Genomic DNA, 22,537 nt, shown 5'->3' on the forward strand with positions numbered 1-22,537 from the left:
ACGTTGTCAAAACTTGAATGAGATTAGCCAGTTCACTGCCCAGTTTGAGAGCAGCTAAAGTCAGCTGATGTTTACCAAGCACTCTGGTTGAAAAAAATTAGCCAAGAACCAAACAATGTGATCCCCATTAGTTGCATAGTTTGTTCCTGTAGAAGGTCAGAGCTAGAAGGGCCTTTTAGAGCTCTCCTCCAAGCTCTTGCGTTATGGATAGAAAAATAGAATCCATGGAGAAGTTGGAGGCTGCAGCCCAGCTGGTTTCATCCGAGAGGATTTTTTGTTGTTTGGAAAATGGACCACATATTTGTTGCTTAATTAGAGGCACGAAATGAGCAGGCTTTGTGCTCTAAGCTTAATATCAAGCATTGGGAAAAGTGCTGTAAACACAGAAAGAGCTGGCTTCTGACGACTGCCCCAGACCCATAAGACACATGGAATGCAGATGTCCTGGGAATTCAACAAGAGAGTTCTCAAACGCTGAGATCTTTAATTAAGCAGGTGTTTGGGAAGTCGGTCCTGTGTAGCTTCCAGCCTTGGCTGAGCTCATCTCGCTGAAAAATGGCCCCGATCCAGCCCAGCAGCAGGCCTGAAACTGGCTTCAATTGGAGGCGTTGGAATGTGCCATTTTTATTTTCTTCTTTCTTATCAAGCCCCATTAGCTTGAGCAAGGAAGGAACAAAAACGGGCTGGGAAAACATGTTGTTTCACTGGGTAAAAATTTACTACCAAGGAAATGACTTGGCCGTGTCCAAAAAAGGAATCATGGAGGCCTTTGGAAAGGTGCAGTCTTCCAAAGGCTTTGGACACTTTCTCCCAGTGTCACCCACTGAGAATGTTTCCCTTTGGCTGATGGCCATTCTCACACAAGAGCCGAGACGCTCAGCCGAGGGTGTGTCCACAGGCTCACAAAGTCAGCCCTGCCTTAATCACAGTATTGGAGAGGAGAAAACACAGGAAGAGGGAAGAATCACGGTGTTAAGGTATTTGGCTGTGGACTTCAGCAAGACACACGCACCCTTAGGCTTTCGGACATCCTCAGTTACAGAATCATGGACGATTGGCGACTGTGGTTGATTGAACCATAAGCTAACTGTCTCACAGCCCACTGAGTGCTGTCATCATCGTGTCTTCTGAATCCCAGGACAGAGCCTGCGGCCGGCAGAAACCAAGCTTCCCCCATCTTTCACAACTCTTAGAAACAGCCGCTCTCTAAAGAAGGAAACTAAAACTTCCCAAGTACTTCCTGTGCGCCAGGTAGTGGCAATGGCACCTGCAAACACAATTATTTGTGAACTCTCCTAGCAGCTGAGGAGGCAGGCTGTTGCAGGGCTATTTTGCAGAGCATCTGAGCATCCCTCAGATTAATCAACTTGTCGGTAATATTCAGCTCTTAAGTGCAAGAACTGGATTCACACCCAGCTCTGCCTGCCCTCAACATTCTTTTCTTTTCTTTTTTAACCCAGAAGCCCTTTCTGGGGAGGTCTCAGACCTTTGGTCTCTTTTTCCTCTTAAGCTTTGGTACAGGCAGCATGATGGGAAATCTTTTCCCTGTGGGCATGGGGGAACCGTTAGTTTTTGTTTGGGTTTGCTTTGTTTTACGGTTTTTAAGGGACATTTATTTCAATGAGAATTTGTGTTGTGAGAACAGGTTAACTATTTTCCCTTGAACTTTTAGGAATAAACGCTGAAATGTAAATGCACGTGGGTATATAATATGGACATCCAAATATAGTAAATACCTGGCTTATGTATGCATATTATTTGTATTCAAACATGTTTATGCATGGGCTTCCCTGGTGGCTCAGATAGTAAAGAATCTGCCTGCAATACAGGAGATACAGGTTTGATCCCTGGGTCGGGAAGATCCCCTGGAGGAGGAAATGGCAACCCACTCCAGTATTCTTGCCTGGAGGACCCCCATGGACAGAGAAGCCTGGTGGGCTGCAGGCCATGGAGCTGCAAAAAGTTGGACACAACTGAGCAACTAAGCACAGACACGTTTATGCATATTTATAGGGGGATGTTGTCCATTTTACCTGCCTGTAGAGATTTTTATATAATAAACTGTGAGTTAACCCTGAGATTATGCTTGGAACCATTAGTTTTATAGGGAATGGGAAAGTGGGTTGCATGCTGAGAACTCACTCACTCCCAGGGAAGGCCGTATAAGAGGCATAAAGCAACAGCATGATAGTCAGGAGCCCTATGAGAACTCCATCTGACAAGAGGGGGAGGGGACCTGTCTATTGCTACTTGCTTCTATCACAGACTCCTGCTCCAAGGGCCAAGCCTTCCAGCAGCTTTGCAGACTGTGGCCTTTTCCCATGCTGTCCCTTGAGTCAGCCTGGAAGATTCTAATTTTACATTTTTTATTGAAGTATAGTTGACTTACAGTGTTGTGCCAATCTCTGCTATACTGCCAAGTGACTCAGCTATGCACATATAGACATTCTTTATTAATGTCCTTTTCTGTTATGGTTTATCACGGGATATTGGGCATAGTTCCCTGTGATGTAGAGTAGAACCTTGTTGTTCATCCATTCTATATATAATAGTTTACATCTGCTAACCCCAACCTCCCACTCCTTCACTCCCCCATTTCCCATCCGCCTTGGCAACCACCAGTCTGTTCTCTATGTCCTTGATTTTCTTTCTATTTCATAGATAAGATCATTTGTGTCATACTTTAGATTCCACACGTAAGTGATATCATATGGTATTTGTCTTTCTCTTTCTGAACTTACTTTGCTTAGTATTAAATATGATAATCTTTAGGTCCATCCATGTTACTGCAAATGGCATTATTTCATTCTTTTTATGGCCAAGTAGTATTCCATTGTATATATGTATCACATCTTCTTTATCCGTTCATCTGTCAGTGGACATTTACATTGTTTCCATGTCTTGGCTATTGTGAAAAGTGCTGCTATGAACTAGGGGTGCATGATCTTTTCAAATTATAGTTTTGTCCATGTATGTGCTCAGGAGTGAGATTGCTGGATTATATAGTAATCCTATTTTTAGTTTTCTGAGGAACTCCGCACTGTTTTCCATAATGGCTTCACCAACTTACATTCCCACCAGCAGTGTAGGAGGGTTCCTTTTTTTCCACACCCTCTCCAGCATTTATTTGTAGGCTTTTTAGTGATGGCCATTCTGACTGGTATGAGGTGGTACCTCATTGCAGTTTTAATTTTCATTTCTCTAATAATTGTGATGTTGACCATCTCTTCATGTGCCTAATGGCCACTTGTATGTTCTCTTCAGAGAAATGTTTATTAAGGTCTCAGCATGGAAGATTCTGTTCCCTTTGTTGTCCTGGTTTGTTGGGCAGATGTATTCTGATGTCTTGAGGCCAGTTTCTCCATCTGGTGCCCCTGTGAGATCTTGCTGCCTTAGTGCATCAGCTGGGGACATGGGACACAGCTATGGATGCGACCTCCTGAATGAGTATGTCTGACATGTGGGCCGCTGTACCAAGGCCGGGAGCTCACTTCTGCCTCCTGGAAGCGGGTCAAGGAGATGAGGTTGACTGCTTTGAGAACTTTTCTAAGTGAGCAGTTTTTGTTTGAGATTGCTGTACTTTTAAAATCATTTTTATATGCATTTATTTTGGGGCTTCCTAGGTGCTACTAGTGGTAAAGAACCTGTCTGCCAATGCAGGAGGCGTGACACGGGTTCAAATCCTGGGTCAGGAAGATCCCCTGGAGGAGGGCGTGGCAATCCACTCCAGCGTCCTTGCCTTTAGAATCCCATGGACAGAGGATCCTGGCGGGGGCAGGGGGTGGGCTATGGATGATAGGGTCGCAAAGAATCAGACACGGCTGAAGTGACTTAACATGCATGCACGTGTATTTATTTATTTTATTATTTATTGGGTGCCAGGTCTTAGTTGCGACATGGAGTCGCATCTTCAGTCTTTGCTGAGGCATAAAATTTTCTTTTTAGTTGCCGCATGTGAGATCTTTTAGTCATGGCATGTGGATTCTTAGCTGCAGCATGTGGGATCTAGTTTCCTGGCTAGGGATCGAACCCGGGCCCCCTATATTGGGAGTGCAGAGTCTTAGCCACTGGACCACCAGGGAAGTCCCAAGAATGCTGTAAGTGAAGGCCACCCTGGGGAGGTCTGCAGGAAAGGGCGACAGCTCAGAGCTGCACCAGGCAGCAGGGCTGTGCTGCTCAACACGGAGAATGATTTCTTCCTGGGCGGATGCAGTGCTGGGCTGTGATCTGGTTCTGGAGGTGTCAGGGAGCTCTGTCCTCCAGTTACCGGGGTCCTGGTTGCCTGGACAGCAGGTAGATGTCGTCCTGGTGGAGGAGAGATGAACCACAGCTGCTGTGCTGGAGTCCTTGAAGGGCCCAGACAGCTGCCCAGGGCTACAGCCCCAGGAGAGACACTGTGGGGGTCACATGGTTGGAGGGACTGTGCTCCCCACTGGCTCTCTCAGCAGCCTGGAGATTTGGGAGGACACACACACACACACACACACACACACACACACAGCCAGAGTAGAACACAAAGAATTAATAGATGAGTGAGGGCATGAATGATTGAATGAACCCAGCATCCTCTTCTCTTAAGGGACGATTCCTAAACATTACACAGAAAAGGAAAGGAGTAACCAGCACAATTTGCATCCGAGAATAATGGCACTTACTTAGGTTGTCCTAACTTGTACTTTTCCACTGGTGCAGAAAAGGCCGCTTTGCCAAAGAATGTCCTTGGGAGTGGTTCGACGTATTTTTTCCTTTCTGTTATTTAAGTCAAAGGTATTTAATGTAAGCTATTCAGCTGTGAGCTGGAATGTGTGATGAGTCTTTTCACCTCGTGCGGAACCCAAGGCATGAACGTTCTCAGTTTCAGCCCCTCAGGTGTGCAAGCTGATGGGGGTTTTTGGTGGGGGTGGTTGTTTTTAAAGTCTACACACTTGTCAGCAAGTTGGCTGGAAAAACTTGTCTGGGGACTCAGAGGCCTTAATGTGTGTTGCCCATGTGTTCATTGATTCATTCATTAAACATTTACTATGGACCCAAGGTGGGGACTTTCCAGGTGGCTTAAGTGGTAAAGAACCCTCCTGCCAAGGCAGGAGATGCAAGCAGGAGACATGGGTTCCATCCTGTGGGAAGATCCCTCTGAGAAGGAAGATCCCCTGGAGGGAAGATCCCTTGGAGGAGGAAATGGCAACCCACTCCAGTATTCTTGCCTGGAAAACCAATGGACAAGAGGAGCCTGGTGGGCTACAGTCTGTGGGGTCACAAAGAATCAGACATGATTTAACACATGCATGGACCCAAGTTAAACCAGGTATATTTTGAGGATATAAAGATGGGACATATTTCCCCCAGAGACTCCCAGACTTATTGAGTTCTCAGAACATATTTAGATTGACCATCCATTCAACGTCAATCAATTGACAATGAATTCAACCCGTTCAGCTCATCCAATCAGTCAATTCAAGTAGTTTTTTGAATGTCCATCAACAGATATGCAGTATAACTGAGTTAGTTCTTTATCTGAGTAAAAATGGTGGATTAAAAAAAAAATAAACCTTAGAGATTTTGTTTCTGGATGATTTGGATAGTTTGCACGTGCCTACACATTGAGGCCTCCCACGCTCTTCTGAGCCCAGTCTGGGCCTCTCCCAGTTTGGTGACTCTCTGTCAGGCTAGTGGGGGCACGTTGTCTCCATGCAAGTTACACAAGCACAGAGCCTGGGAACTTGCTGTCACCAGGGCTTCTGACTGCTCTGCTGTTCCTTCACCCTCCATTCCCCTCGAAGCAGGATAAAGAGCACACATTCCTAAGGCAGTGTTGTTCCCAGGGTACAATTGTCATCCATCACTTCCCACCGGAAAAATGTAAATATGTGCTGGCCGATAGTGGTGTTATTTATTATCCTGGGCTTCGATACCGATTTGAGCAGGAGCGGCTGCCGGCCAAGCATTATTTGCTGGTTCCCCTGGGAGGCTCTGCTGGGTGGGCAGAGCTGGGGCTGGAGGTGATGCCCGGGGCAAAGGCAGGAACTCTTGCAGCTGAGATGGCCCTGGGTCTTTGCCATCAAGGCTCTACATCATTGGGGCACAGCAGAGGTGGCTGCCACCCTGGAAGTAGGTTCTTGGAGGTTGTCCATGTTGAAAAGGCTGGAGCCTGGTTCTATGGGATGTCCAGACTCTGGTCATTGGGGCTGGGGTGGGAACTGACCAGCATCCTTGGTGTTGACTGATGAGGCACATGGTGGTGGATTGTGGTGGGTGGTGTCTTTAGACCCAGGAGACCATCACTTACCTGGCTGAATATTTGTTTCACTGGATCAATTGTGCTCGTTTCCTGAGTGCACACCTGTGCTACCGATGGAGCTAACACTTTGGAATCCTCAGGGCCCCCAGAGCTGCCCCCCTGCCACCAGTCTGCCATCTACAATGTCAAGAGGCAGACAGTTTTCCAGGTGGGGCAGGAAAAGGCAGCAAAAGCTCAACCCTGTCTCCTCTGCTTCACCTGCCGGGGCCCGGCAGCCTGAGCTCTGTCATCTCTGCGCAGAGGGGGCTGGGGGGCAGGGAGGCCTGAACTTCTCTCTGGCCTTGATGCTATAGCATGTTCAGCACTATTTTCCCATCTGTGAAATGGGAATCACCAGCCCACTGCATGGGGCGACTGTGAGAGGAGAATGAGGAATCGGGCGCACTGCTCAGTCTCCGGGAAGTGCAGTTTTTAAAGCTGCACTTAAACCCTGCAGTTTTAATGCTGCTGGGTTGGCCAAAATGTTTGTTTGGGTTTTTCGGAAGCTGTTATGGCAAAACCCTAACAAACTTTTTCTCAACTTGATATTTCTGATGGTGCGATGGCCCATTCTGGAGGGGTAGGGTGTAGATGAGCAAACCCTGATGAGAGGGCAAAAGGGAGGAGCCCTACTAAGGATGCAGGCAGGTGAGGGTGGGAGTGAAAAGGAGAGGCAGGTCCAGGCCAGATGAATTAAGGGCGCTGGGTGAATCCCTGTGTTTTGTCAAAGTGAGGGTGTGGTGTCAGGAGCACCCATTACAGGACTCCCTAAGGTGCAGTGTGGGGAGAAAAGAAAGTAGGATTCATTTCAGCGGAAACAGTTTTGAGTACTGTGTACACCACATGAGAAATGGGGCCATAATACAGCTTGGTCTCCGCGCTTTGACGGTTCCAATGAAGGAGAAGAGACTGACTTGGACACAAGTACCTGCCCGGCAGCAGACAGGTGGGCATGTGTACCAACAGCGTGGGGAAGCCCAATCTGAGCAGAGGGCAGCAGGAGGTGAACCCCAGAGCTCTGGGGTGGAGGAGGGAAGGCTGGAGGGCTCCTAGAAGTTTCCTGAAGGAGCAGTGGCCCTAATGTAAAAGATTTTCATGCATGGATGCAGTCAAGTGACTTGCAAGCTTCCGCTAGCGAGGGATGTTTTTCTTCCTTCCGTTATTGTTCTCAGAGGTGTTTATCATGGCTCTGTGCACCCAGAAGGTACCAACAGACCTGTTTATATGTGAATGGATAAGCCTAATACAAAATACATTTCTAAGTCAAGTAATGGTTGTTATCAAGGTGAACCTGCTTTCAGAGAATGTTGGACAGGATGGCAGAACAGTGCTTAAGGATGTTTTCTTTTTGGCCATTTCCCTTGTAGATTTCCAGGGAGCAGATTGGCTCTGCCCTCTCCAGAAAGGCCAGGGTCTCCTAGTGGTACCTGTTAGGGAGGTGATGTAACCCGGGGACATAATCAACTGCCTCCCAGCCAGACAAGCAAGCAGCTAGCACCTCTGGTGGCTCCAGGGCTCTAAACAGGTATAGGTGACATTCTTTGGAATATGTCTGTGTTACAGATGTGGATGAGTGTGCAACGGATTCCCACCAGTGCAACCCTACCCAGATTTGCATCAACACCGAAGGAGGCTACACCTGTTCCTGCACGGATGGCTACTGGCTACTCGAAGGCCAGTGCTTAGGTAATACAGACACTCTTGAAAGTGAATGATTGCCTCGGGGTATTGTGAATTGTGGTCACGGCTGGGTGGTCTAAGGGCAATGTGCTTTTCTTTGGGGTTGGGGGTGGCAGAAGACTGTTGAGCTTACATGGAGCACCACCCTTTAAGATCACTTGTCACCATCACCACATCACGGCATGTCATCACCAGAGATTTTTTTTTTTCCCCACGTGCTTATTTTTGGGCTTCTCTGATTGCTCAGTTGGTAAAGATCTGCCTGCAATGCAGGAGACTCTGGTTTGATTCCTGGGTCAGGAAGATCTGCTGGAGAAGGGATAGGCTACCCACTCCAGTATTCTTGGATCTACCCAATCCAGTATTCCCTCATGGTTCAGCTGGTAAAGAATCTGCCTGCAATGCAGGAGACCTGGATTTGATCCTTGGGTTGGGAAGATCCCCTAGAGAAGGGAACGGCTACCCACTCCAGTATTCTGGCCATGGTGTTGCAAAGAGTTGGACGTGACTGAGCCACTTTCACTTTCTCTTATTTTTATTATGACAATGATGGTGGTTTACTCACTAAGTTGTGTCTCTTGCAACCTGATGGACCGTGGCCTTCTAGGTTCCTCTGTTCATGGGATTTCACAGGCAAGAATATTGGAGTAGGTTGCCATTTCCTTCTCCAGGGGATCTTCCCAACCCACAGATGGAATCTGCATCTCCTGCATTGCGGGTAGATTCTTTACCACTGAACCACCAAAACATGTTTTTGTCCAGTCCCAAACATAGACAAGATTATGGCAGCCTGGCTCCCTGCTGTTGACAACTGGGATTGATCCATCATGGCTGCAGCCTCTTACCCTGCTTTTCAGGCCCTGAACCTTGCTGTCTTCCTCCCTTTTGCTGTCCTGTTTATATAGAGTCCAATAAAGACTCTGCCAGGATAGGAAGGTGCTTTTCAGGCCTTCGTCACTGCCTCTCAATCATCAGAATTTTTTAATATAACTTTTAAATGTTCATATTTGGTTTTACCTAGACCTTCTTTCTGCCTTTGGAAATTTATAACAGAGGCAGGAAGTGATAGAGGTGAGGGTTATTCTGTCCCTAATTAGCTGCTGCTGCTGCTAAGTCGCTTCAGTCGTGTCCGACTCTGTGCGACCCCATAGACGGCAGCCCACCAGGCTCCCCCATCCCTGAGATTCTCCAAGAACACTGGAGTGGGTTGCCATTTCCTTCTCCAATTCATGAAAATGAAAAGTGAAAGTGAAGTCGCTCAGTCATGTCTGACTCTTAGCGACCCCATGGGTCCCTAATTAGAAATCCTACCAAAAGAAGGAAATGCTTGCTTTGTCACAGAAATGTCCCAGGTCTCAAATGTGAATCAGGGGATTCAGATCTAACATCATCTCCTTCCAATACCCCACCATAGCCCCCACCCCCTGCCCACCCCTCTAGCTCTGGTCTTTTTTAAGAAGTCAGTCAGCACCTATTGAGAATTTTGTCCCTTGCAGTTGGCATCAGCTGTATGATCCCTCTGTTTATTTTTACTGGAGGGCTATTTTCCTTTCTTCCCCTCTAGTCTTTGGCTTAGCCAAGTGAATGCATTCATAGCAATCTCTAGTTGTCATTTCAATTTCTCTTTCTAGGGTGTGATTTCTTTGCTGTTTTCTTGGAAAAGCCCTTCTAGTTTAAAGTCTCAAGACACTGCTCTGTTGCCTGAAAGTCAGTCCTGGAGGTGCTAAGAAATAAATCCAAACAACATCATGGAAACAAACAGACAAAAAGATTCTTTTTTCCTGTTTTCTCTTGATTGAGACTGAGTTGAGGTCTCCTCTAGAGCCCTGCCCAAAGGGGCCTGACGAGCCAGCCTGGACCTCACTTGGTTCTCCTTTCCAGGCACCGAAGAGCTGGCTGCATATGGGCATATGTGAATATGATGATTGCCTTGCATTTTAACCAACCTCAGCTATTATGGAAAATTTGAGGCCACTGATTTGAACATAAGCAGATCAGTGTGAGTTATTTGTATGGGAACTCAATATGTAGCATTTCAGAGCTGGAAGGGATGTTATATATTATGTCACCCACCTTTTATAGAGTTGGAAACTGAGACTCACAGAGGAGGAACATGTTGGACAAAGAGTTAGTTGGGTCTAAAATCTGTGTTCTGTTTTTCAGTCCAGTTTTTTTTCCCCACAAGGGGGTGCTAGAGAAGACCAGGTGACCGGGACATGCAGGCCAGATTGCAGAGAACTTGGGGCCAGGAAACCCCTCCCCATCTGAGTGGGGACAGTAACTGGGACATTCCTCTCCCAGGAGGGTTGCTCTTATCCACAGAGCATGAAACTTTAGGAAGGATGCTCCTGAAGGCCTAATGGTGCTGCACACACAGTCTGCTTACGCTTGACATCCAAAGTGAGGACCATTCCCCAATATGGCTAAACTTGTGCCTTTTCCTGGCCAAACTCTTCTTTTGCTTTCAAGGTGCAAGTTCCATAGCCATCCACCACCCTTTCCGCATGACTTTGGAGGCATTGCCTTTGTAGAAAAAGAAGGACTAGGGGATTGCCTTTCCTCCAAGCTACCCCTAAGGCCAAAGATGCCCTCTTTTCCCCTTGATGCCTCTCTGGGCTTGGGGATGCACCCAACTGCACCCACATAAGAGTCAGGACCAGCAACTGCATAAGTCAGTGTGCTTTCCACTTGGGAGCTGAGTGCCACTCAGTAGGCAGTGGGGTGAGCTGGGTTAAAAGTAGCTGCCAGTCAGAGATAAAACAGATTGACAAGGGCAGGGCACAGCTTCTGAGGGGGGCTGAACAATGAGTAATGTGGAGGTGGGGTCCCTTCTGGCAGTTGTTCAGTCATTCAATCTTGTCCAATTCTTTGCAACCCTATGGACTGCAGCTGACCAGGCTTTCTTGTCCTTCACTGTCTCCTAGAGTTTGCTCAAACTTATGTCAGTTGAGTCAATGCCATCCAACCATCTCATTGTCTGTCTCCCCCTTCTCTTCCTGCCCTCAATCTTTCCCAGCATCAGAGTCTTTTCTGATGAGTCAGCTCCTCTCATCAGCATCAAAGTATTGGAGCTTCAGCATCAGTCCTTCCAATGAAGACTATTGCTTTCTGGCAGTAGGTGGTAGAAGCCAGGCACAGAGACAAGTTCTAAGCTGATCTTCCAAACCCTGGATGGACCCTGATTCCAAAGGAACTGGGATACCAGAGGGGGAACGTTTAGGAGGAGTTGAGGATGAAATAGGGACCTGTTATAGCTATAAGTGAGGTGAGAGCTTAGTCCCCACCTGGAGCTTCATTCAAAACATCCTATCTTGCAGGAGTGATTTCTCCAGCCCATCAGCCTGGGGTGTTGGAAAGTGCTTTCCCATACTTAGACTCCCCATTGACTGGTACATGTCAGCCTGGCTCTGCTAAAAGGAACCATTCACCCACATAGCTGCTTACTCAAGAAAGGCTGGTTGTAGTTTGAAAAAGGTGTGTTTATCCAGAGTTTTAAGGCTGCTGTGCTACAAGGAGGAGATTCAAGGTGAACTCCAGAGTCCTCGTGCTCCTGGGTTCACAGGTCTCCAGACTGCAGTGCTCCCCAGCTTGGCCTAGCCGGTACTCAGTCTTGTTCCCAACAGCCAGACATATTCATTATTTATTGTTATTTTTAAAGAAATAATTATTTATTTGGCTGTGTCAGGTCTTAGTTGCATCATGTGGGATCTTTCGTTGAAGCGGGCAGGCCCTCTAGTTGTGGTGAGTGGCGGCTTCTCTAGTTGTGGTATATGCATTGAATTGCCCCATGACGTTTGGGATCTTAGTTCCCTGATCAGGGATTAAACTCGTATCCCCTGCATTATCAAGTAGATTCTTAACCACTGGATCACCAGGGAAGTCTCCATATTCATTATTAGTGGAGCTGGCAAAGAGCCTATAGGAACCAGGCTATGGAATCCTCTTACACTTTAACTTGTCCCTTCCCAGGGCAGTGACATGTTTCTGTAGAATCTGAGAGCGACTGTCAGGGTTGGATTCATCTTAGTGTTAAGTCTTAGATTTGGATGAAATCCTAGAGGTCACCTTGACCAACGTTCCTCTCTAAGCAAAAATTTTTTTTCTGCAACTTTCAAGATAGGTTCAGGTGTTTCACAAGACTGAGACAGGTCATGGAGGATGGTGGGGAGATTGAACCCAGAATCCAGAGGGTTGTCACCCTCCCGGTGGCTTAGTCGGTGCTGTCTTTGTATCAGTTCCCCTTCGCTTCCTTTTGTTATCCTGTTCCAGAAGAGATGGGCAGTAATGATGCTGGGGGTAGCATTGGTGATGGAGAAGAAATATCTTACCTTGCTTGCAATTCTGTTTCCAGACATTGATGAATGTCGTTATGGCTACTGCCAGCAGCTGTGCGCAAATGTTCCCGGATCTTATTCCTGTACATGCAACCCTGGTTTTACCCTCAACGAGGATGGAAGGTCTTGCCAAGGTATGTGATGTGAATGATAACTTGAACACAGTTGAAACCCTAGATGCTGTCTTCTTCAAAGTCTGACAGCTTATGTTGGTGAGAAACGCCGTTGTTAAAGTGTATTTCCACTCACTGCCTGCTCATGCCATTGCTTACAGAAACCTGAGATCCTCACTGAGCTTATGTGAAACATGTCAGGATGTGCTCTGCGCATTTACTGAGATTAGAACCACATCATCCACCAGCTGGGAGCTTACGATTTCATGGATTTGCTTCTCTCTATGTATCCGCTGTCCACAAGTAGCCTTGCCAACATTTTTGATCAGTCAGAAGCTTTCTCACATGTCCTCTAGCCTGACTGAGTTCAATTCCCGAGGCCCAAAGAGGGATGAAGAGAGAGGGCTTGGATGAAGAGAGAGGGCTTCTGATTCCTGCTGAATTGTGAGATACTCACTTTATGCAAGGGTTTCACAGGCAACTTTAAAAAAAAATAATTTTATTTATTTTACTTTTGGCTGTGCAGGGTCTTCATTGCTGCATGGGCTTTTGCTAGTTCCAGCAAGCAGGAGCTCCTCTCTAGTTGTGGTGTGTGGGCTTCTCATCATGGTGGCCTCTCTTGTTGCAGAGGGTGTGCTCTAGGGCTTGGGAGTTTCAGTAATTGTGTCACACGGGCTGAGTTGCTTAGTGCTGTGAGGGATCTTCCTGGGTCAGGGATGGAACCCTTGTCTCCTGCATTGGCAGGCAGATTCTTTACCCTGGAGTCACCAGGGGAAGCCCCACAGGCAACTTCGATGCCTGTCATTATAGCTGTCCCTTGTCCGTGCTAGGAGGGCCTGTTATTTAGCCAGGAGTCCAGTGATGCTGGTGGTGGTAACTTCCCTTACAACCCGACATTCCCTGCAGTAACACAATGAAACAAGGGCATTTTCTGACTTTCACATGATGGCATCACATACTGATAAGTAAGAAAAACAAGTTCCAGGCTTATGGCAGTTTCCAGCGGAAGGTATCTTCTGCTCAGGAAGTGAACAGGGGATTTAAGACCCAAGGAATTAGCGCAAGTCCTGCCTGGCCCCCGGCTCCCCGCCCCCAGCCTGCAGCCTGGGGCCTCCAGTCCCTGGCAGCTGCCCCATCCAGGGTGGAGACAGCGCCAGAGACTCAGAATGAGGTCTTTGTTTGGAGCCCGCCACCAGCTTTTGCAGGATCCATTTCCTTGTCACAGCACTCGAGGTCTGGCTGGCAGGCTCCTGGCCAGCTAGTTGGAGGATATTATGTCTCCATTAGTTTAATCGTATCTAAATCATTGAGTAAACAGGAAGGCATCAGCGTTAAAGAGCTGGATCCTGGATTCTTTGTCAGTCTCTCTTCCAAAGCTGGTTCTGCTGATTGTTCCAAGAAGTCTCGACTATGTTCCTCTCGCCAGGAGAGGTCATTTTCTTCTGAGAGCAGAGGCTGGCCTGGGAGGTTGAGGGAGCTGATTGCACAGAGGAGCAGGCGCCTGGCTCCTTTGCTGCTGTGATAAGTGACTGAGTACAGATGCAGGCTTCTCCGGGCCAGGGCTGGAGGTTCGAGATGCCAGCCCCTCCTAAAGCATGGCCACTCACAGAGAAGCCGAAAGGCCATGGTGTCCTGTGGAAACCGTCCTCTGACAGGGAGCAGTAACATACCTGGCGATGCCAGGTCCAGCAGTGTAATGAAGCGGCAGACACAGCACCCAGGCCTGGACTCGGGCACTTGGCCACTGGGATATTGCATCAGCAGGGCCCGCAGAGACACAGGATGTGACAAACTCCAGCGAGCTTTTGTATTCCTAACACCTCAAGCAAGGAAGACAGCTTTGCCCTCGTCAAAGCATCGTCACATTTGTTCATCTCACGGAGCCCCAACAATAGCCTTGTGAGGTAGGCAGGGCAGATGAGGAAATCAGGCTTCAAAGAGGTTAAGCAACTTGGCCAGAGTCTGGCAGCTAGGTGGTGGCAGAAACGAGCATAAAGCCCAAGAGTCCAGTCTTCCTGTCCAGCAGGTTGGAGTGGGGAGCGGGTCTGCTCCCACAGGATTCAGAAGGGCCCTTGGGTGTGTGTGGAGGGCAGGGCTGGCCGGAGAGGGCCGCCAGGGCCCTGGGGGCAGAAGTGCAAGTAGCTGAAAGCTGCGAGAGGGCGGGTCTTGAGCTTGCTCTCCTTGCACATCCAGCCTCTGGCTGGAAGCTGAGGACTTGAGCCCTCCTCCTCGGTGCCGTCCTGCCTGGATAGCCTGGCATCATAACATTTTCCTGGCCTCCTGGGTGGACAGCCTCTAGACTCCCTTTGCACCGGAGGAGACTGGCATCTCCCTGGACTCGCCCTGTATGGCCATCTATTTTTTTCTGCCCCTCTGAAAGTTTCAAAGATGCCAGGAAGTGGGAGCTATGTGGATATGGGTTTGCCCTCTTCTGTAAGAAAAACTTCTCAAGCCACTTCCCTTTTTATTCTGAAAGCATTCAAATCTCTATTAAGAGTCTGAAGAGGTTTGCCTGGACTTTGAAAGGGATAGAAATTTTCTCAGCTGGCACTTTGGTCATTGTCATATGGAGAAGCGGGGAGAGGAGCTTAAAATGGGTCAGCCAGTGCCATTGTACCAATGGCTCCCTCCTTGCCTCCCCTTCTCTGAGCTGTGCAGAATGAATCCTGTGTATTGTGGAAAGACCCCTGACTCACATCCCATTTTCAACTGTGCCCTTGCTAGCTTGGGGACTTGGGCACATCTCTCAACTTCAAAACCGGGATAAACATCTTTGTTGATGTATAATTGACATAAGATGAACTGCACTGTTAAAGGCACATGATTTCATGCACTTTGACATACATATATCCCCCCAAACCATTGCCAACTCAAGATAGGCACCTCAGTCGTGTCCGACTTTTTGCAGCCCTATGGATTATAGCCTGTCAGGCTCCTCTGTCCCCAGGATTCTCTAGGGAAAAATACTGGAGTGGGTTGCCATGCCCTCCTCCAGGGGATCTTCCAGATCCTGGGATTGAACCCTCATCTCTCATGTCTCCTGCATTGGCAGGTGAATTCTTTACCAATTGTGCCACCCGGGAAGCCCAATGACTATCCTATCACTCAAAAGTTTCCTTGTGCCCTTTTTTGTGGTTCTCTCCTTAACCTACTGAACTTGTAACATGGGTCGATGATTCTGAGCCCAGGCAATAAGGATTCGGTGAGTACGAGATCCTTCTGTAATAATCAGTGACAGTATTTATGTCCATCTATCTTAGTTGGCTCAGGCTGCCATGACAAAATATTATACCATAGACTGTGGTGGCTTAGACAACAGAAATTTACTTTCTCACAGTTGTGGAGGCTGAAAGTCCAATGTGAAGTTACCAGCATGATTGGGTGCTTGGGTGCTTCTTGGCTTGTAGGTGACCACCTTCTCCCGATGTCCTCACACAACAGAAAGAGCAAGAGCAGGAGCCCCAGTGCTTCTTTTCATAAGGGCCCCACCTTTATGAGTTCATTTAACCTTAATTACCTCCCAATGGCCCCATCTCCAAATGTGGGGATTTGGGGCCTTCATCACATGTGGGGATGCGGGATTCAACATGTGAATTTTGGAAGGGACACAGTTCAGTCCACAGCCATAGTGAATAGTTATTTTTTGTAAATTATCATGCTTATTTACCCCTTTATCTGAAACTTCAAAGTCAGTGGGGGTGAGGTAAGAGCTAATTGGGGATGGGAAGGAGCAGATGTAGCCTAGAAATTCCTGTTGGTGAGCCTTGGAGAGTGGACTTCCTTGGAGGTATAAACGTGTACATGTTTACACACGTATATGATATGTATATATGCCATTTCCACCCTTCCTAACTTGCAACCCCAGAGGGGATGTATAGATGGAGCCCATGGTTCTTCAGTGAACACGCTGGGGTCTGAGCTCTCCATCTGACAGATCTTATATGGACATCCTTGGTATCTGTGGATCTGGTCTCCTGATGGTAGTGAATTTTGTTGCTGGTGCGTTCTTCTGCTGAACTAATACAAACATTCTCTTGTGGGAATGGTCAGTGATATGCTTTGATTTTCCACAGATGTGAATGAGTGTGCAACTGAGAATCCCTGCGTGCAAACCTGTGTCAACACCTATGGCTCTTTCATCTGCCGCTGCGACCCAGGATATGAACTTGAGGATGATGGCGTTCATTGCAGTGGTAATGAGCTTGGCTTTGGAGACTTCCACTTGTCCTAGGGGCACTGGGGCAGGGGTTTCTTCACAGGTGTTTCCTCTTATTTCCCAGGCAGATTTCCAGTTTGGGACATTTTCCAGTGCAGCGGGGTTACAACCACACAAAATAGAGATGAGTCACAACCACACAAAATAAAGATGAGTCACTTCCCAAAGGTGCCATGCAACTAATGTCCCTTGTTATTTGACCCTTAATGCAAAAATCAGTGGAGCTAACTTTTAGGATCTGACATGGGGTTGAAGAGGAAGAGGAATTGCCTAATTTTGCATGCTGGTTTGAGTTATCTGTCTTCACCCAGCACTGAGTCAAGTCATGGGAATAGGGCAGATAATACTAATAGAATAATAGCAGGAATAAAAGCGAGTCTCACAGGGTAGGGTTGGGAGGGGGAGAGTTAAATGAATGAGATTATGTATGTAAACTATTAAAATCTCTATAATCAGTGCCTAACTTAAGACCTGGCACACCATGAACATGCAGTAACTAGTTTTCAAATTAACTAATGAATGATTGGATGTTGAATGAATAAAATCTTAATTTGTTGTGAGAACACAGATGGTTCAGTTGACCTTTTGTAAATTCCTTCCAAGTCCAGGAAGCTATGACTCTCTGCTCATGCTAGTCTGTGGATTCTATCATAATTATCTTAGAAACATGTAAACTCTGGTAAACTCCTTGAGACTAGGAGTAGCTTCTTGCCCCTATCTGTTCTTGTAGCATTCTGCAGAGGGCCGTGTATAGTTCATTCTTTGCTTCGTTTTTCCTTCTCTTGTTTCTTTTCCTGTTTTTTGTAAATGTTGACTTAAACTCCATTCTATTCCGTTTTAGCATCATCAGCAATTGTAAAGGAGCACAGTCCAAATTAATGATGCTTCACTGTATTTTTCAAAACAAGTGGGCCATATCCTAGAGTGAAAATCTTTTCGTCCTCCAGAATAGAAAATTTCCTAATCCTGGATTTCATTGTAACAGGAACTGACCCAGGCCGTGAATGGAACTTGTGTGTAGCTTTAGGTAGGACTAGGGTGTTTTGGGGACAGAATTCTCTGAAACAAACGAGCCCTTCTCCCCAGGGCCAGGAAAGACACAGCCACAAGTAGGCAGTTACAGAGAGCCTTAGGCCGATTAAATGTCAGTCCCAGAAATAGCTGTAAAATACCCTTAGGCATAAAAAGTTACTCTCTTCCTAGGTTTCAATCCCGGTCTCTCCCCACCTCCTGTGGCACTCCTTTGGGGGAATCTGGGCTAAGGAACTAAGAGGTGACAAGTTTAGCATTATGGGATGGGGTCATTCATTTTTGGAGAATTGTCTGCACATCCACAGATGTGGCCACCTGCATAGAAGGTGTGAGAGAGTGACCGTGGAGTCAGAGCCAATTTCAGATTCTAGCTCTCCCGTTCAGTGCTTTCCTGGCCAAGTCACTTCCTGAGCCTCAGTTTCTCATTTGTTAAAAAACAAACCAACCAACAAACACCTTCACAGGGGCAGTCATCAAGATGAAATGAGCTGGGGGACTTAAGTGTCATTTGCGTTCATTTAACTTTCTCTAAGCCTAAGTGTAAGACACTTTTGGTTTTTCAAGAAGCCATCCTTGGTGTTTTGGCAAAGATTTTCAGTTGACTCACTTTAACCAAAATGGGCATCTTTTTTCCCATATCCGTCATGATGCACACTTTCTGAAATCTTCAGGTAACCCCTGTCCACTGTGGGCCTGGGCTTCCCTGATGGCTCAGCAGGTAAAGAATCTGCCTGCAATGCACAAGACACAGGAGATGCAGGTTTGATCCCTGGGGCAGGAAGATCCTCTGGAGGAGGAAAATGGCAGCCCACTCAAATATTCTTACCTGAAAAATCCCATGGACAGGAGAAATCTCCCCTCTGTTGAGGAGCCTGGCGGGCTACAGTCCATGGGGTCGCAGAGAGTCAGACAGGATTCGCGGGGATGTTTGCTGGGAGCTTGTTGTCCGTCCCTTCCCACTCACTCCCTTGTTGTGCTGCTGGTTTCCCGGCTGGGAACTGTGACCTTCACGGTGTTGTTCTAGCTAAGTGATCTGACCCAGGAAACCACGATAGATTCTCATGTGACTGCTTGAAACTGTGCTCCCTGCCAGAAACTGGCCTGTATTTATTTTTTTATTCCCGCTTCAATCTTTAATAGTCATTTTTATTGGAGTCTAGTTGCTTTACAATGTTGTGTTCATTTCTGCCGTATGGCAAAGTGAACCAGCTATATGTATACACATATCCCCTCTTTTTTGGATTTCCTTTCCATTTAGGTCACTGCAGAGCACTGGGTAGAGTTCCCTGTGCTCTACAGTCTGTTCTCCTAAGTTATTTATTTTATACTTAGTAGTTCTTGCCTGGAGAATCCCAGGGATGGGGGAGCCTGGTGGGCTGCCATCTATGGGGTCGCACAGAGTCGGACACGACTGAAGTGACTTAGCAGCAGCAGCAGCAGTGTGGATACATTAATCCCAGTCTCCCAGTTCTTCCCATCCCTATCTTCCTCCCTTGGTATCCGTACATTTGTTCTCTATGTCTGTGTCTCCATTTCTGCTCTCCAAATAAGATCATTTATACCATTTTTCTAGATTCCACATATATGCGTTAATATATGATATTTCTTTCTGACTTACTTTTTCTGACTTACTTCACTTACTTATTTGCTCAGTAGTGTCCGACTCTGAGAACCCATGGACTATATATAGCCCACCAGGCTTCCCTGTCCTTCACTATCTCCCAGAGTTTGCTCAAACTCATGTTCATTGAGTCAGTAACCTCTGTGAGCCTCAATCTCCCCTCTGTTGAGTTTGGTTAGTAATAGCACCTCTTTCTAGGGCTGAGGTGAGGATTGAATGTCATTTACTCATCTCGTTCTCTGTTGTCCCCGTCTCCTGCCCTCAATCTTTCCCAGCATCAGGGTCTTTCCCAAAGAGTTGGCTCTTCACATCACATCACATCACATCAGGTGGCCAAAGTACTGGAGCTTCAGCTTCAGCATCAGTCCTTCCAATGAATATTCAGGACTGATTTCCTTTAGGATGGACTGGTTTGATCTCCTTGCAGTCCAAGGGACTCTCAAGCATCTTCTGCAGCACTACAGTTCAAAAGCATCAATTCTTCAGTGCTCAGCCTTCTTCATAGTCCAACTCTCACATCCATACAACTACTGGAAAAACCATTGCTTTGACTAGATGGAACTTTGTTGGCAAAGTGATGTCTCTGCTTTTTAATATGCAGTCTAGGTTTGTCATAACGTTTTTTCTGTAGGTCCATTGTATTTCTGCTTATGGAGGATGGAGCCACAATCCTTAGTAAAGTCTGGGGATTGTGACTCTAACATAAGCAGAGTGGTCTGATAGGTGGAGGTGGTTGCTCTCTCTCCATCTGCAGTGGGGCAAGCCCCAGCCAGGGAACTTCCCAAGCCCAGGACTCCCCAGATCCACCAGTTTGGAGTCCGATTCAGGCAGGATTTACTCAGGGAGACATTATGGCATTGTGTTGATGAGTATAGAATCCAGAGTCTGGCTAGCCAGGTTCAAATCCCAGCTTTGCTGCTTACTCGTTATCTGTAAATTTAGTCAAGGTCCCTAAACTTGGGACTCCCCTGGTGGTCCGGTGATTAAGACTCTGTGCTTCCAATGCCGGGGGCAGATTGATCCCTTGTTGGGGAACTAAGATCCCACATGCTGCATGACATGGCCAAAAAGTAAAAAAAAAAAAAAAAAAGTTACCTAATCTCTGTGAGCCTCAATCTCCCCTCTGTCAAGTATGGTTAGTAATAGCACCCCTTTCTAGGGCTGAGGTGAGGATCGAATAAGATGAGGCATGTAGCACATGTAACCTAGGGCTTGGTACAAGCAAGCTCTCAGGAAATGACAGGTTTTACCACTGCCTTCTACTAAAGGTATGAATGGAATCTACATGCTTAACAGAAATAAACAGGACACTCTGTTAGGACGGCTGGGACCAAGACCAGACTCTACGAGGCTCCCCAGGGAGCGGGAGTGGGCAGGATAGAGCAGATCTGACTCGCTGAGTGTGCTTTAACTTTAACGTGCTTTAACAAAGCAGCATCTCAGTTCTGCTGGCTCGTAACCCATCGCCTGGAGGCCTCTGGGAGAAAAGGAAAGGAGTTTTTCCTTCTCGAATGTGAGAGACTGCAGGCATGTAACAGGAATTATCGCATGGTGGAGGAGCAGCCTCCCATGTGCTGACATCCTCGCTGGGTGATTCCAGAGAGCAATCCGAGGACATGTCACATGGGGAAGCCAGTGAAAGCAAGTTTTCGGGAACACAACAAATGAAAGAAAAACATGTTTTCTTTGGCGTGCTTATCGCGTGAGGCTCAAATGGGGGTTCTCTTGCCAAACGCTGTGTGTGATGAAGAGTTGGCTTTTCTGGAGCGCCTGCTTTTGTATCCCTGGCCACAGTCTACAAGTTCAATGGCTCCCTCTTCAGGTCCCCACCTCTGTGGCTGGAGAGTGGCCCAGCGCCAGGTCCCACATCCCAGGGACCACCCGAGGCAGGCGGGCCACCCCATGCCACACAGAGCTTTCCCTTTCAAGGAAGTTTTTAAGATATTTATTTATTTATTTGGCTGTGCCAGGGCTTAGTTGCAACACACAGACTCTTTGATCTTCATTGTAGCATGTGAAATCTAGTTGCAACATGTGAGATCTAGTTCCTGGACCAGGGATGGAACCTGGGCCTCCTGTATTGGGAGGACAGAGTCTTAGCCACTGGACCACCAGAGAAGTCCCTCAGGGAGGTTTTTGGACCCAATGAAGTTTTAATAAAATTCACACCCCCTGGCCTTCTGGAGATGTCCCTTTTAGTTGTGATTTCAGGAATAATATTTTTTCTCAACTTGTGGGTGACTAGAGGGGAGTTAGCACTGGTAACTGGGGCTTTCCAGGTAGCGCTAGTGGTAAAGAACCTGTCTGCCAATGCAGGAGACATAAGAGACGTGGGTTTGATCCATGGGTCAGGAAAATCCCCTAGGGGAAGGCATGGCAACCCACTCCGGTATTCTTGCCTAGAGAATCCCATGGACAGAGGAGCCTGGCGTGCTGCAGTCCATGGGGTTGCAGAGTCAGACATGACTTAGTGACTAAATAACAAGGCATTGGTAAAGTTGCCCTTTCAGAAAACTAGGTCCAGTGAATGTTTTTTAGGTCTGGGGAAGAGCTCTGCACCCAGAAAACTCCAGCAGACAAACAAATCTCACCTCTAGATGTAGAGGGTAGATTCACCTACAGGGCAAAATGAGACAGTGATGAATAGATGATGTAGCTGAGCCAGAGGCAAACGGTGTTGGAAGCTTGATGGAGACAGACTTCAGCTCCATGAAGGAGAGAATTTTCTACCAATTAGAGCTGTCCAATTATCAATGGGCTTCCTTGATAGGTAGTGAGCTCCCCACCACCAGAAGTGTTCAAAAATGAATTGGAAACTTCTTGGCAGAGAAGCTATCCTATGTGTCAGGAGAGTGTGGTTACTATTGTTCAGTTGCTAAGTCACATCTGACTCTTTGAGACCCCATGGACTGCAGCACACCAGATTTTCCCTGTCCTTCCCATCTCTCTTCGTCATGCTCAGACTCATGTCCTTTGAGTCAGTGATGCCATCCAACCATTTCATCCTCTGTCATCCTCTTCTCCTGCCTTCAGTCTTTCCCAGCATCAGGGTCTTTTCCAATGAGTCGGCTCTTTGCATCAGATGGCCAAAGTATTGGAGCTTCAGCTTCAGCGTCTGTCCTTCCAATGACTATTCAGGGTTGATTTCCTTTAGGATTGACTGATTTGATCTCCTTGCTGACCAAGGAGAGTGTGCAGGCTTGTTTAAATAAAGCTAGAATAGCACTAAGTTCCCATGACCAGGTAGTTTATGATTATAAATGGTGT

At 47.2% G+C, this 22,537-nt stretch overlaps 1 protein-coding gene across 2 annotated transcripts in view; it reads left to right on the plus strand.

The window, feature by feature from the left end:
* Nucleotides 1-22,537, plus strand: part of FBLN5 (fibulin 5) — an 86,541-nt gene that overhangs the window by 48,128 nt on the left and 15,876 nt on the right. For both annotated transcript variants that reach the window (XM_043489700.1, XM_043489699.1), the window contains exons 5-7: nucleotides 7,838-7,960; nucleotides 12,306-12,422; nucleotides 16,475-16,594. In XM_043489700.1, coding sequence (XP_043345635.1) covers nucleotides 7,838-7,960; nucleotides 12,306-12,422; nucleotides 16,475-16,594 — 360 coding nt within the window. The remainder of the gene's footprint in view (nucleotides 1-7,837; nucleotides 7,961-12,305; nucleotides 12,423-16,474; nucleotides 16,595-22,537) is intronic.

The sequence above is a fragment of the Cervus canadensis genome, chromosome 17, assembly GCF_019320065.1.
Source record: "Cervus canadensis isolate Bull #8, Minnesota chromosome 17, ASM1932006v1, whole genome shotgun sequence".
In the NCBI taxonomy this organism is placed as follows: Eukaryota; Metazoa; Chordata; class Mammalia; order Artiodactyla; family Cervidae; genus Cervus; species Cervus canadensis.